Source organism: Tarenaya hassleriana, unplaced genomic scaffold (genome assembly GCF_000463585.1).
Source record: "Tarenaya hassleriana unplaced genomic scaffold, ASM46358v1 Cleome75, whole genome shotgun sequence".
Classification (NCBI taxonomy): domain Eukaryota; kingdom Viridiplantae; phylum Streptophyta; class Magnoliopsida; order Brassicales; family Cleomaceae; genus Tarenaya; species Tarenaya hassleriana.
In genome coordinates, this window is record NW_010970030.1 from 280,213 (window position 1) to 295,327 (window position 15,115).

Below are 15,115 nucleotides of genomic sequence, written 5' to 3' on the forward strand. Positions count from 1 at the left end.
ATAAAATACGTTTAAAATATAATAAAACAATGATTAAATCAAGAATATAAACATTCATATATATATATATATATATATATATATAAATGAAGATATATAAAAGATTCTATTCGGGTTTGGTTAATTCGGTTTATAAAAAATTATAACCTAACGGTTAATAATTTTTAATCGGGTCAATTCGATTCGGTTCGGTTCGGATTAGGTTATTTTGGGTTTTGAAAAATCATAAACAATCAGTTATTGGACTCGATTCGGTTAATAACCGAAATACCTTTATTCGGATCAGTTCGGTTAAATTAACCGAACCGAATGCCCACCCTAGTTATGGTTTTCTCTGTATATCTCTCTATCCGAGAAAAAAAATTCAAACAATTTTCTCCTTTCTTCCATGACGAAGAACCACAACGACCGTAGAAAGGAAACGAGTTAGAAAGTGATGGCGATGATTATGTTTCAAAACCTTAATCGAAGATGATGAACAGTAAATTTTTAGCAGATTTGGTCCAATTAAATAAAACCCGATTTAGTCCGGTTCATCAAAACTCGTTTAATATTTTCGATTCTGCATATGCAAAAAATCTGACATGTCACTAAACACTAAGATAATATTTAACACTTTAATTAGTCAACATCGGTCAAAATGTGCCATGACCCTATTTCAAAGATTCGGAATTCATATTTCCATATTTCTCAACTTCGGAAATTATTATTCCAACGTACTAGTTTAGAAATTTATTTTTCTCCAATTATCCAGTTCGGAAAGTTCGGAAATTTTTAAGGGTTTATACCTTAAATCAACTACTATTATTAAAACCATAATATTCAAAGAGAATAAAGTTTCCATTATAATGCCACAATTTCTTGAATCAAAAAGGGCCAAAGTGGTGGCTTCTTTACCTATCAAAATTCACAAAAGAGTAAGGAAGGGTTCATCCTTCAAGCATGGCCTTGGCTGCATCAAGAAGTGTCGGTCTGAAATCGGCCGAAGCTCGGCCGAGCACAGTGTAACCTTCCTTGTCTTCCACGTCAACATCTGCTCCATGTCTTATCAACAGCAAAGCTACCTGTTGTCCATGGCGGAATCCATATATCGTCATTAATAAAGAAGAAAAGCAACCCAGAAGAAATGGGAGTGTAAAATCCATCAATCACCTCTTTGTGAAAACAGATCACTGAATGCATTAGAGGGGTTTGCCCTGCTTTGTCAGTAGCATCGATATCTGCACCTTCTTCAATCAGAAGTTCACAAACTTCCGACTTACCCGTGCTTGCTGCCCTGTGTAGCGGCGTGCAACCGACCTGGCGTGATTTTCCAAAAAAGAAAACAAGGGTGGTGTAAATAGGAGAGTTAGTGCCAGTTAAAGAGCGAAGAGAAACAAGGTACAAGCCTTGTCGGTGATGTTAATCTTTGCACCGTGTGATAACAGAAGCTGAACGATTTTCAGCCATCCTTTGCTTGCAGCATAGTGCAGGGCAGTCCGACCGCCATCGTTCTTGAGATTCACATCAGCCCCTGTTCTCCAAAAAAAGAAAGGAACAACAGAGATTGGTTGCCTCTATTTTGGCTTTTTTCACATTTGAGATGTTCAAGTCAGTCGATAAAGTGCATATGTAGGACAGAGTATAACATTTTCTCTCGTATGCTGCATTGTAAATGCTTGCTTCTAAGGAGTAACGAACTGAAAGGAGTTATTCATTAGAAGACGTAACACACAAAACCAACTTCAAATCGAAACTCAAATACATCATCACTTGATAATTCACATGCTAGTACACACTTAGGGCTTTCTCTTTCTCGATGTAGTTTTCTTTGTAGTTCAAGTAAGCTGGGTATAAAATTATAAACCCCATCTGATAAGGAGGAAGACGATGATTTCACCACCACCAGAAATACCAAGTAAGATGCAACAAAAGCGTGAGTAGGACCCCAATTCTACCGCGTGAATGCAAATGCAAACGCAGAATTCAAGAACCAAGAAAACAAACAAGGATGCATACCCCTGCTCAATAATATGTCAACGAGCTCGGTATTGCCGATGCTAGCAGCGGAATGTAGAGGGGCCCATCCTTCCTCATCCTTGCTGTTGACTACACTCTTCGATTCATCCGCATCTGAGAGTAACTTCACTACCTGTGTTTTACTGCCATGAGCTGATCTACTATAACAATAAAACTCTCAGAGATAACAGACCTAAACTCTAAATTCTGAACCATAAATCGGCTAACTTGCAAATCTATCTAGTCTAGTTTTGGGCCATACACCCAAAAACAAAACGAACTGCATATGAACAAGAGTCAGCCAAGAAGATGATGAGCCCAAAAACCAACATTTTATGATACTTTCTAACAAATCAAGGGACTAAGAAGCTGAGCTGATACGCATTTTCTAATGCAACGATGAAACGAAGACAACAATTTCCTGCAGTTTCCAGTTTCCGCCACCATACGAAGCAGATGATGCAGCAACCACAGAGCAACTCAACGCCAAACAATGAACCTCACTCCCGAATTCCCTCAACAGATTGGGATGCGACCTAACTAAAACTTTACAGATTAGTGATGAGAAACCATTTCCTAGGGACTCTTGACGACCAAACCAATAGCGCATGTTTCAACGGGACAGACCTCAGGGTGAGAGAAGGAGACGGCAACATGAAGGAGAGAGCGACCGTCGTCATCTCTGAGAGACAGAGATTTCGAGATCTGTTCCGGCGAAAGAGAGCGGAAAACAGAAGAATCTCCGGATTCCGCCGCTTTGAAGAGATCACTGTCTCTGACCGGCGTCGGAGCGTCGATTTCCATTTCCATGGGGCTTACCCGTAGAGCAGGGCACAGTCGAACTCGGAATAGAAGAAAGGAGAGGCGAGGGAGAAGATATCAAGCCCTAGGCCCTAAAACGACATCGTTTTCAGCTCACAACGCATAACTTGGATGCTTGAAGGAGATTTAATTGGAAAATCTTCTTTCATTCTGCTTTTTAACGTCTCCAAACTTGCACCTGTTGTCGAAAACAAACATTCCCTATCCTTCCCATCCCAAATTCAAATATTATATTCGCATGATATTTCATGGTTTTCGTAGTTAGATCAAAGAACTCGATAAACTTTCAGATTATAAAAAAAAATATTAGATGACTTTCATTTTACATGATTAAGACGGTGTGTACATAAGTTGTCATTTAGTTTCACAAACGAATATAAATAGAAAAACTCCGTATCGCTTATGAACCGGAACCGAAAAACTCGGTATCATTTTCGAATCGAATCATTTGGTAAGACTCTTTCACTCGAGTTTTTTGATCATGCGAAAAACCTGGGTCGAAGATTGGGCGAAATTTATTATTATAATAAAAAATAAAAAAATAATTTGTTGGATAAAAAATAAATGAACAGATGCCACGTGGAAGAGTCACCATCGGCAGCAGAATACAAAATGGACCCATGCAGATGATATTTGAAAGCCCATCATGAAAAGCCCAATAGACCCGTAATATGACCCATGTTTGGTTTCGGTAGCTCGCGTATTTTACACCAATACATCAACGGATCACGAGGGTTCTGTTCTGTTTCCAAGGAGAAGGAATAGGAAATCTTTTTTCTTGATTTTCTATTTGATCTCTGGAAAATAATGGAATATAATATCATTTTTTATTTATGGAAAATGAAAAAAGGTTACAAGTCATAAATCAGGTATGGTTTCAGATGCTTTATAATCACGCATCTCAAGATTTTGCCGATTTTATTTTTTTTTTTAATTTAAAATTTTCCCTTCCTAAACCCAAACTAAAACAGTTGACTAATTGTGACCAACTACCACAATCTCATCCTTCATCTCCGCCGTACCATCCGCCATGATCGTCCCCATCATCTCCTCCTCCTCCTTCTTCCTCTTCCTCGTCTCGATCTTCACCTCTCCTGTTCAAGCCAAGGTCACCGTTTCCTTCTCCCCCAAAACCCTCAACCGATCTGGCGACTCTGTCCTCGTCCAATGGTCCGGCGTCGAGTCGCCCTCCGATCTCGATTGGCTCGGTATCTACTCTCCGCCTGAATCTTCCCATGATCACTTCATTGGTTACCGGTTCCTGTCGGATTCACCCTCCTGGAAATCCGGGTCGGGTTCGATTTCCCTCCCGCTCACCAACCTCCGATCGAATTATTCCTTCCGGGTCTTCCGATGGACGCAGTCCGAGGTTGATCCGAAACATAAAGACCATGACCAGAACCCATTACCAGGAACTCGCCATCTTCTCGCCGAATCGGAGCAGCTGACTTTCGGATCGGCCGTGGGTCGACCGGAGCAGATCCATCTGGCGTACACGGATGCCGTCGACGAGATGCGGGTGATGTTCGTTGCCGGAGATGGAGAGGAACGCTACGTGAGATACGGGGAGGCGAAGGAGAGGCTCGGCGCCGTGACGGCGGCGCGTGGGATGAGGTACGAGAGAGACCACATGTGCGACGCGCCGGCGAACTCAAGCATCGGGTGGAGGGATCCCGGATGGGTTTTTGACATCGTCATGAAGAATTTGAAGGGTGGGATTAGGTATTACTATCAGGTAAACGATTCTGAATCGATTTCTTCTGGTTGAACCATGAAGATCATGCAATTTCTGTCAATAATTCTGCTTGCATCTGATGCTAATCGTGTCATCTATGGTGATCTGGGTTTGATCCTGTATACGTTTGTTGATAGTTTCTGGGTTTTGAACTCGAAGAATCTCATATATTAGGTTTAGTTCTAGGGTTTTGTAGATGTTCATGAGACATATGGGATAGATGTTAGATCTGATGGGTTCTTACGTTGCCGAATATGGATCAGGTTGGAAGTGATTCCGGAGGATGGAGTGATGTCCTAAGCTTTGTTGCACGAAACGAAAACTCCGATGAAACGGTAGCCTTCATGTTCGGAGATATGGGGTGTGCTACTCCTTACACGACGTTTATCCGTACACAAGATGAGAGCCGATCTACCGTGAAATGGATCCTCCGTGACATCGAAGCTCTAGGGGACAAGCCTTCTCTCGTCTCGCACATCGGAGATATAAGTTATGCCCGTGGTTACTCGTGGGTATGGGATGAATTCTTTGCTCAGGTCGAGCCTATTGCCTCGAAGATACCCTACCATGTGTGTATCGGCAATCATGAATATGACTGGCCTGCTCAGCCATGGAAACCCGACTGGGCAGCATATATATACGGGAAAGATGGAGGCGGTGAATGTGGTGTGCCGTACAGTGTCAAGTTCAACATGCCCGGAAAATCCTCAGAGTCCACGGGAATGAATGCTCCTCCCACGAGGAACCTTTACTATTCATACGATATGGGTTCGGTCCATTTTGTGTATATCTCAACCGAGACGAATTTCCTTCAAGGAAGCAGTCAGTACCAGTTCATAGAGCGAGATCTAGAGTCAGTGAACAGGAGCAAGACGCCGTTTATAGTTTTACAAGGGCATAGACCGATGTATACGACAAGCAATGAGATTAGGGACACTGCAATAAGGCAGAAAATGGTTGAGCACTTGGAACCGTTGCTGGTGAAGAACAATGTGACAGTTGCTCTATGGGGGCATGTCCACAGGTATGAGAGGTTCTGTCCGATCAGTAACTTCACGTGTGGGAAACAATGGCATGGTCATCCGGTTCATCTCGTGATCGGTATGGCAGGACAAGATTGGCAACCCATCTGGGAGCCGAGGCCCAACCATCCAGATCTCCCGATCTTCCCTCAGCCAGAGCGGTCAATGTACCGTGGGGGCGAGTTTGGATACACCCGGCTTGTCGCCAACAAGGAAAAACTCACTATTTCTTATGTGGGTAACCATGACGGGGAAGTGCACGATATGGTCGAGATCTTGGCATCGGGAGCAGTTATCAGCGGTGGTGAAGATGGTAAAACCCTAAACCTTGGAACTGGAACCGAAACCCAATCTGAATCCGTGGTCTCGTGGTATATCAAAGGAGCGGGCGTAATGGTGTCGGGAGTGTTATTAGGATACCTTATCGGGTTTATTACCCGCGGGAAGAAAGAATCTGAATCGGGTAGCCAGTGGATCCCTGTGAAGAATGAAGAGACGTGATTTAACTGATTCTTTTAGGACATTCTATCCCATGGTTCATGACAGTGAAGCTGGGAGATATTTCAGTATTGATTGTCACCTTATATCTGTAATGTATCTATGGACCGTCTGAACATACACACGTCTATAAATGTACGGTTTTGTACGCCGACAATAATAATCCCATCTCGTAGGAACACTGTCTGAAGTAGTGTGGTCACATACTGTGATGTAGATGCTTGTGGATCTTTCTTTGTATCAGACATTGGAATTGTCTCCTTACGGTTAATGACTAAACTGAATCTGGTACACGTCCGTACCAAATCAGCAAGAACAACATGAATAAAGATCCAACAAAAATAAAAAACAATCTTTTGATATTGAGAAAGAAATACAGGAGAATGTTTGGGGCCAGAAGAAGCAAAGACAGACAATAAAATACGTATATATATACGTATATTGACAAGGTATGATGTTTTTTTTGTTTGTGAGGAAACGTGTTTCATTTGGAAAGCAGGTGACGGGCACGTTGATTAGCGCCTTTAACACGAGAGTTGAGTTCATCGACATCATCGCTGAGATGATCAAGAGCCTTGTTTTGCCTGCAAATTTCACCAACACACAGATGCTTACGTATAATATACATATACATATGTATGTATGCATCCTTTTATACGGACCTGTCGAGTTCACTTCCCATGTCGACGGCCATGCTCTTCAGATCTCCCAAAATGTCGCTTAGATCCGACAGTCCATCCTCTTGCTTAGCCTTCTCTTGCTGCACATGAATGAAACCATTAACCATTACTGAATCTATTAGCTCTTATATCCTACCAATATCTATACATCGATCTGTATGCATATTTCAGTTTCGAGAAATAAAACCTCGACTTTCTGCAATGCATTCGTCGGTTCGGGAGGAGGCGTTTGGCTGCGGGATCGCCCTTTGTTCCCCGTTGGGGCCAAACCGAGTTTTTCTCTCTGCTCCTTTCGATTCTCGCTTTGCTTGCTCGGATTATCTACAATGTTTATAACCATTAAATTCAAATCATGATTTAGTTTTAATCCAAGATTGCAAAAGAATGTCTATGTATGTATATATACAGTACCTGCAGGTGTGATCATAGGTCCAGCGATATGTTTTGTCTTCTTCGGCTTCCATGGCATCGAGAACATTCCTCCCAGATTGTTCAGAAGCTTCTCACCCTTGTTTCAGACATTTAGACAACGTTTTTTAAACAGATCTACCCACGTTTCTTATCGTACAAGTTAGGTTTATATCATGCCAGACAGACGGAAAGAGCAGAATCTAATGGAGACCCTGTTAAGACAAAACTCCTGAGTTCCCATTTGTTGGGAGATCAGAGAAGAAAGATTTTACTTACCCGACTGAGATCTTTATCCATTTCGACAGCCATGACATGAGTCCTGTTGATCTGCTCGCCTTGCTGATGCAACATATCGAGCGTTCTCGTGGCATCCGATCTTATATCCTCAGCGATTTTCAGACAATTGTTCACTCCCTTGGTGGTTTCCTCGGCTTTATACACCGCATATTTCTCGAGATCTTCCGTCGTTTGGCTCTGCAGACCCCCCGAGTCTCGGAAATCGTCCTTGTACTTGTCTTTCGAGCTCGGATGATCGAAATCCGGGGTGATAAGGATCGGCTCTGACGAAGTTCTTCTTCCCGGATTTATCGTCCCCTTGCTGTTGGATTCGTTCGAGAGGTTGTTTCCCGGCGACTTGAAAAATCCAAACATGTTTCCGCCACGAACGAGAAGCAGATCAGAACCTTATGTTTCGGCTGCGGAATTCCAGAGCCTGGGAAAATGAAAACAGATTTCGTCATACGAAATATGGTTTCTTGCATGGCAAGAAATTGACAAACGATCTGTGGAGGAGCAGTGATGGCATCAAGAAATCTGAAGCATAAAATGTTTTCCGTGACCAAAAGATTAGATCGAAACACCAGTTGAACTTATTGTTCGAGATTCGATGAAATTGTTTCGGGTTTCTAGAAGAACAAGAGACGAAATCCGATTGAAAAGTTTCCAGAAACACTTGATTTTTGAGGAATTAACCTGAAATTGGCGTGGAGAATCTGAAAGAGAACTACGTTAAAAGATTACAATCAAATGGAACGGCAGAGGATAAACAAAAAGGGTATGGATCAAATCGTTTGATAGATCAAATAAAGCGGACAATAGGAGACAAAAAAAAAACCTGCGAATGGAAGATGCTGTCCGAAAATGGAATCCGTGACAGCCATGATCGAGATTTACTTCACGACCGGTAAAGAGAATCTCTCTCCCCCTCTCCCCGTGCATTCCGACCGTTGGCGCTCCGAAAGCCTCTGGACGAGACAGAAGTTTCCTAAAAATATACGACTTTTGGTTTAACCGAGGCTCGGCCGTTAAATTTACTGCTTACAATTACAAGGTTATTTAAGAAAAGGATTTACGGTGACAAAAGAATTCGAAATTATATAACCAAAAAGACAAATCCTATAAAAATATTCAAACTCAATGTAAAAATGCATTAACTTTTAATTTAATAAATAAATATATTAAATATGAAAATATGCTAAAAAATACCTCAACTCTTGGAATCGAAAACAATTTTCTACGATCGACGATGTTATTAAGATTTATTTCTACCATCGATAATATCATTAAATTTTGAAATAAAGTTGTTTTTGAATATATTGTTAATGTTTATCAGTGTACAGAACAATTTAGATAAAATCATCGACGGTGATGAAGTGCATGAAATTATTTTTGATTGTAAATGTTTAGATATTTTTTATATTTTAATATTTGATGTATTTTTTTTTAAATTTAAAGTTGATATATATTTTTATGAGATTTTTCGAGAAAAAAAAAAGAGAATGAATGCAATACAAAATGAAATAGAAACCACATGCTCTTGAGTAAATATCTAAAGTAGGTCCAATTTAAGGGGAATAGCTGCAATACCATTTGACTGCTATTTGGACTTTTCATACTACCCTCCAAACAAAAAATACTATTTACTATGGCAAAAGACAATAAAATCCTCATATATTAATGAAAAGACAAAAAACCCTCTATTTCTTTCAATTAAAAAATTTAAAATTAAAAAAAAAAATAAAGTTACGCAACTTTATTTTGATTTCCCTCTCTCTCTCCTAACTTTATTCTTCTTCTTCTACTTTCTCTCTCTTCATAAATCTTTTTCTTCTCTCTCTTAACTCTCACGGTTTTAGCTCTCTCACTCTCTTTCAAAACTTCTAATCTTTTGTGTTTTGTGCAATCTTTTACGTTTTGTTCTATTTTCTGTTTAAATCTCCGGTTAGATTCAAAATCCGAAGAAGAAATGAAAACCGTATGGAAATTGCAAGGTTAGACAAAAACATGGTAGGTTAAACTTTAATTTCTTTTAGATTTGTTGGATTTTGAAATTTGTTGTTGTTGAGTTGAAGTGTGGTTTTGAAATTTGACCGATAGAAATTTAGGGTTTTGGGTTTTTCAAATTTCATTTAGCGACCAAAAATTGAGGAGATAGAAGAAGCAATGACGACATCGAAGAAATGACAAGTTCATGTTAATCTTCGTCACATTTTTCGAGCAAAAGTAGTAATCTTATGGAGATTACGGAGTTAGATGAACACAAGGTAGGTTAAAATTCAATTTTTTTGCAAATTTGTTTGAATTTGAGATGTGTTCTTGTTGGGTTGAAGTGTGGGTTGGAGATTTGAATGATAAAGCATTAGGGTTTTGGGTTTTTTTAAAAAAAATTTGGGGATTTCAAAATAGAATGTTGGTTTACGAGGTTATGGATCAAATCGAGTGAAATGGTTGAGTTTCAGTCAAATAAGACAGTCATATAGGTCACATCACGGTATGGGTCGTTGTTTGGATGTATAGATGACATGAGGATTCAAATGCTATGATCTCACGGTCACAGTCACAAAGGTCACAATGTCACAGGATCATATAGGTACACCTATATCACAATATACAATAGTCACGGGTCATATGGTCATATGGTCACAAGGTCACATGATCACATGATCACATGATCACATAGTCACATGGTCATAAGGTCACATGGTCACAATATCACACGGTCACAGTTACAAAGGTCACATGATCACAGAATCATATAGGTACGTCTATATCACAATATACAATAGTCACGAGTCACATGGTCACATGGTTAATTACATGATCACATAGTCACATGGTTACATGGTCACAAGGTCACAAGGTCACATGGTCACAAGGTCACACGATTCCGATTGACTATATTGCATATAGAAAGGGGTGAACAAACACTTCTTTTTTATTTGGAAGGGTATAAGGGGAGTACAGATGAAATGGTTCAGTTTTGGATACGACATCTGAAAACGAACCTGGTCACATGGTCACATAGTTACACGGTCTCATAGTCACATAGTTTTATAGTCATACAGTCACATGGTCATAGTGTCACACGATGATATCTAGAAAATATTATTGACATATATTATTTTATTTTGTAGCACATGAAAGAGACGATGTATGAACTCCACACCTGCATTACAAAACATCACGTGATCTACATAGGATGCAACTATTTGACTTGCGATACTATGTTCATAAAGCTGATCAACGCATGAGTAGAATCGAAAGACATGACAACAAATATTTCAGAAGACGAAAGTGTAAATTTTTAATTTATTTCACTAAATTTACTTTGTTTATTTTGTTTTGAACCCTAACTATGATATGTTTTTCTTTATTTGGTAGTAGACTAAATTATGAACTCTTGTATTTAGTTTTTTGTTTATTAGAAATCTGAATTTATTTATGTTTTATGTAAAATATGGATCTAAATTATTGTATGAAAAATTTTAAACTTAAATTGATAGAGAAAAAAAAATAAGGTTAAAATAAAATTACGTTTTTTTCAATTGTGAAATGAGTTAAATTGTCAAAGTAGTCCCCACAAGAAATCTAGGTTGAATTGTCAAAGTGGTCAACACAATGAAATAAGAAAAAAATTATGGGTTGAAAATATTGTAGGTGAAAATTTGGGGTTAAAAATTGGGAGGGAAAAAATATAGGGTTAAGAGAGAAATTATATAGGGTTGAATATTCAAAATATGCACCATATTAAAATTAAAAAATGGAAATAATGATTGTGGACCCTACGAAACATAAAAATCTGGAGAAATCTGACTAGTTTTTTCTGTGGGTCCCACATCACATTTCAATCACAATGGGTCATAGTCGGTCACAACCGGTCACAACCTTCGATTCATGCGATTTTTGTCAATTTAATTACCTACAACGTTACACATATCTCATAAGCCTATTCTCTATTGTTTCGAACATTAGAATATGGTTTTTGCGATTTTTATGTTTCAAAATTGTTCTTCCAAATATGTTTCTATATATTTCATAGTGTTTTACGAGTGTTTTTGACAAATTTGGAATATTTTTTCTACAAACCTCTTAAAATATTTTGAAAATTTCTCACATACACTATATATTTGATATATAGACCCTGATAAACCACTCTAAAGCTTAAAAATTATATTTGGGTCTATATTTATCAACACATTTCGGTCACGGGTCACAGTCGGTCACAATGGTCACACAGTGTAAAATTGCACTTCGGTCACACGGTCACATGCTGGTCACAATGGGTCACAACGTTGCCTCATGTGAGTCAATTTATTTAGTGTACAACACGAGTCAGATATATGCGAAAATACAAGGTTAAAAGTACAATATTAATTAATATGGTACAGACACAATATTATCCAAAATTTTAACACATTATTGTACAAACAATTACAAAATTATTAGGGTCTTTGGATATTATTGTACAAATGGTCTGTAACACGTTAGTATACAAATATACCACACAATTATTATAGAAATTCTGGTTATTTTTCACTCTAAATTAGTTGTTCTCTCTTCATAATATACATCATCTCGTTTTTCACTACGTTCAACAATACTTCCATGAGCAAAATTATAGGTTGTGACCGAAATATATTAAAACGAAGAAACTGCGGAAAGAACAACAACTAGAAGAAAAAAAACCACAAAAACATCAATGTGCATGGAAAAAAATCGGGATTTCCACACTAGTTTAAATATTTTTAGTTTTCTCATTGATTTTCCTTTGATTTCATCCGATTTCTGCAAATTTTTAGGACAAAATATCAAGATAAATAGGAGAGAGAAAATATAGAAGAGAGAGAAAGCTCAATCGAAAATAATGGCGGAAGGAGAGAGAAACGTGCAAAAAATGGGAGGAGAGAGAAACTTTAGAAAAAAAGGGAAAATTTTATTTTTTATTTTTTTAATTAAAAAATTAAAAATGGGAGGAGAAAGAAACTCCAGAAAAAGAAGAAATTTTGTTTTTTATTTTTTTAATTAAAAAATTATATCTTAAAGGTATTTTGGTAATATGTTATTGAAGAGAGTTGATTGGAAGTTGAATTTTTTTTTTTTAAATGAAGAGGGTAGTAGGAGAAGTGCTTTTAGCACATTTGGGGTAATTTGGAAGTTGCTCCAATTCGGGGTGGGGACCAAAGAAATAAACACGTGAGTTTTGTTGGATTCTATTTATGTAATCATTGAGAGATTTGATTGTGAAGGAAAACTGTTCGTCGCGACTTTCGTGTTCTAAATTATAATAGTTGGATTTAGAGGTAGATAAAATAGCCGAATCCGAAATAACCGAATCGAACCTGATCGATGTATATCCGAATCGAACCGATTAAAATAATATATCCGATTGGATATGAATATTTCAAACCCGAAATACGCGAATTCGAAATAACCGAACCCGAAATAACCGTAAACCGAATAAACCGAATCCGAATTAACCGTAACCGAATATATCCGTTTATTCATCCATATATCATCAATTAATATGTAATATATTTTAAGATTAATATAATGATATTGTTTTATAACCATGGTATATAAAAAAACGAAATATGCATGTATTTTAATGTTGTTTTTGTTATTTTTATAAGATAACTGTTTGAATTTTTTTATCGTTTTTTTGTTTGGATAACCCGAACCGAATCGAATTTGTTTTAGAAATACCCTCCATTTGCTAATGGACTTCATGGATACCCTTATAATTTTTGATATTCCAAGCTTGCTCTTAAATATAATAATTATTTTTATTCATAGGATTTTAATTCATTTTCGAAAAAACTTAATATTTTTTTTATTGTTTCTAGTGTTTCTTCCAAAAATGGAAGCCATGATCCTTTATAATTATCTTTCGATTAACATTTTTTAAAGTATTCAACTTTTATTTTTTTATTATAATTAATTTATTTAATTCTATAATTGTATTGTTAATTTGTTCTTTTTCTATTGTATGTTGCATACTTCTTAAACTGCTTTCTGTTTCTAAATATTGTATTGGTGCGTTTAATAATTCAATATTTTTCTTATATATTTTTTCTATTTTATTCGTCAGAATTCATAATATCTCTTTTAATTTCTCTTACTGTATTAAATATTGCACTAATCATTTTTATTCTCCGATTTTCATCATTAAGTTCATTTCGTTCAATTGGTCCATAAGTTCGTTCCCTAAATATATTTTCTATTGTTTCAACTAATAATTGTTCAAGATGATCAAGACATAGTAGACTTTCAAGGTTTAGTAGGGATAGTTTTTCGATAAAATCTTCGTTGAAACTCATCTAGTAAGGTTGTTGATTTGTAATATTGTTTTTGTAACTTAGATTAGTCTTCCTGTTTTTCTTCCGATTGTTCAGTGTTGAATAATAAAGATGGTGATTCCTGTATTCTTAATCTTGGATTAAGTCGTAATAAAGATTTACGTCCTGATTCTATTGGTGTTAATGGTCTTTTTAAATAAATTACTGGTTTAAATAAATCATCTATTTCTATAATATCTTTGTTTCTAAACTTTAAATTATGATAGTTGTTTGTTAATGCATAGTTAATCTGATAGGTTATAGAAAAAAGGTGTTTTTTTTTTCATAAAATCTGTTCTGTCTAGTTTATATTGGATAATTATAAAATTATCCAAGTCTTTATCTTTTAATGATAATCTGAGTTGTATATTAATGCTAAATTTAATTTTTCCAGAAGAAAGATTTTCTTTTTCTCCGGCTATAATATTTTCTTTATAATTGGTTAGTCTGTCATCTCTAATTTGAAAGGTAATCGGAGAATCGATACCTTCTTTGAATGTTGATTTATAATTATTTGAATAGTACTACAGTATATGTAAGCTATTTGTTTTCTTTGTTTTTCTGGACAATTTCTTAGACGTTCTAAGATTTGTTCTTTGTTAATAATTGGTAAAATGAGTTCTCATGTAGTTTGTTCAATTGGTACTGGTGTTTCTCCTACCATGATTTCGAACTTTATTATGTTTGTTCTCGATAATTGTTTCTTTATTTTTTCTAGTATAGTTTGTTCGAAGTTTTCATCTTTTTGAAGATCAAAACTTATTTTCTGTATTTTGTTTATGTCTATAATTCCATCAAAGAAATATTCTTCATCTGATTGTATAAAATTATCAAATGTAGAAGTTGATACCATACCTGATTCGTTTTTGTAGACAATAATCCCTATCGGTTGGTGTTGGTGATGATCGTTTCCTCGTTGGTGATCCAGAGATCTGATCGACTTTTTAATTTTGTTTAGGGCTAGTGTTTGGTTCCAAAATTCTGGAGTAATCGATTTGTGATTCAAAAGAATATGTTCAAGGCCTCCAGAAGATAGAAATCTTCAAGTCAACCTCTTAAGAGAGATCTTTCAGAGAGAGTTCTGAAACAAATGAGTTTATTTCACTCTGAGTTCTCCAAACGGAGAGAGCTTATATTTATACAATTTTGGAACCCCTATCGGTCAAGATAAGAATCTCAAACCGGGGCCCGACTTAGACACATGACACTACATAATTGCACAATAGAGATTACAGAGATAAGGTTTCTGATAACCTTATCTTTTATTGGGTCCGACATATTACATCAACTAGTCATATGGTTTTTTCTTCACATGTCTTCAGATTTTTCGGATGG

The 15,115-nt window shown here is 36.8% G+C and overlaps 3 protein-coding genes across 4 annotated transcripts; 1 reads left to right on the forward strand and 2 right to left on the reverse strand.

Annotated features, from left to right (window-relative positions):
• Positions 1 to 789: 789 nt before the first annotated feature.
• Positions 790 to 2,896, reverse strand: LOC104801815 (26S proteasome non-ATPase regulatory subunit 10). The gene is made up of 5 exons (XM_010525181.2): positions 2,626 to 2,896; positions 1,999 to 2,131; positions 1,389 to 1,513; positions 1,153 to 1,299; positions 790 to 1,064 (listed from the first exon to the last, which is right to left on the reverse strand). Exons 1-5 carry the CDS (start codon positions 2,806 to 2,808, stop codon positions 930 to 932), a joined length of 723 nt encoding a protein of 240 aa, XP_010523483.1. The 5' UTR covers positions 2,809 to 2,896; the 3' UTR covers positions 790 to 929.
• An 818-nt stretch (positions 2,897 to 3,714) lies between these two features.
• On the forward strand, positions 3,715 to 6,318 carry LOC104801818 (probable inactive purple acid phosphatase 2). The gene is made up of 2 exons (XM_010525184.2): positions 3,715 to 4,555; positions 4,819 to 6,318. Exons 1-2 carry the CDS (start codon positions 3,851 to 3,853, stop codon positions 6,076 to 6,078), a joined length of 1,965 nt encoding a protein of 654 aa, XP_010523486.1. The 5' UTR covers positions 3,715 to 3,850; the 3' UTR covers positions 6,079 to 6,318.
• Positions 6,147 to 14,839, reverse strand: LOC104801817 (putative SNAP25 homologous protein SNAP30). Of its 2 annotated transcripts, XM_010525183.2 has the most exons (7): positions 14,636 to 14,839; positions 8,281 to 8,430; positions 7,443 to 7,878; positions 7,167 to 7,263; positions 6,943 to 7,076; positions 6,738 to 6,835; positions 6,147 to 6,659 (listed from the first exon to the last, which is right to left on the reverse strand). In XM_010525183.2, the coding sequence occupies exons 3-7, from the start codon at positions 7,815 to 7,817 to the stop codon at positions 6,560 to 6,562; spliced, it is 804 nt and encodes a 267-aa protein (XP_010523485.1). In that variant the 5' UTR covers positions 7,818 to 7,878; positions 8,281 to 8,430; positions 14,636 to 14,839; the 3' UTR covers positions 6,147 to 6,559. The 2 variants fall into 2 exon arrangements, with proteins under 2 accessions (XP_010523485.1, XP_010523484.1); XM_010525182.1 differs by lacking the exons at positions 8,281 to 8,430; positions 14,636 to 14,839 and adding an exon at positions 8,139 to 8,219.
• Between the last annotated feature and the right edge of the window lie 276 nt (positions 14,840 to 15,115).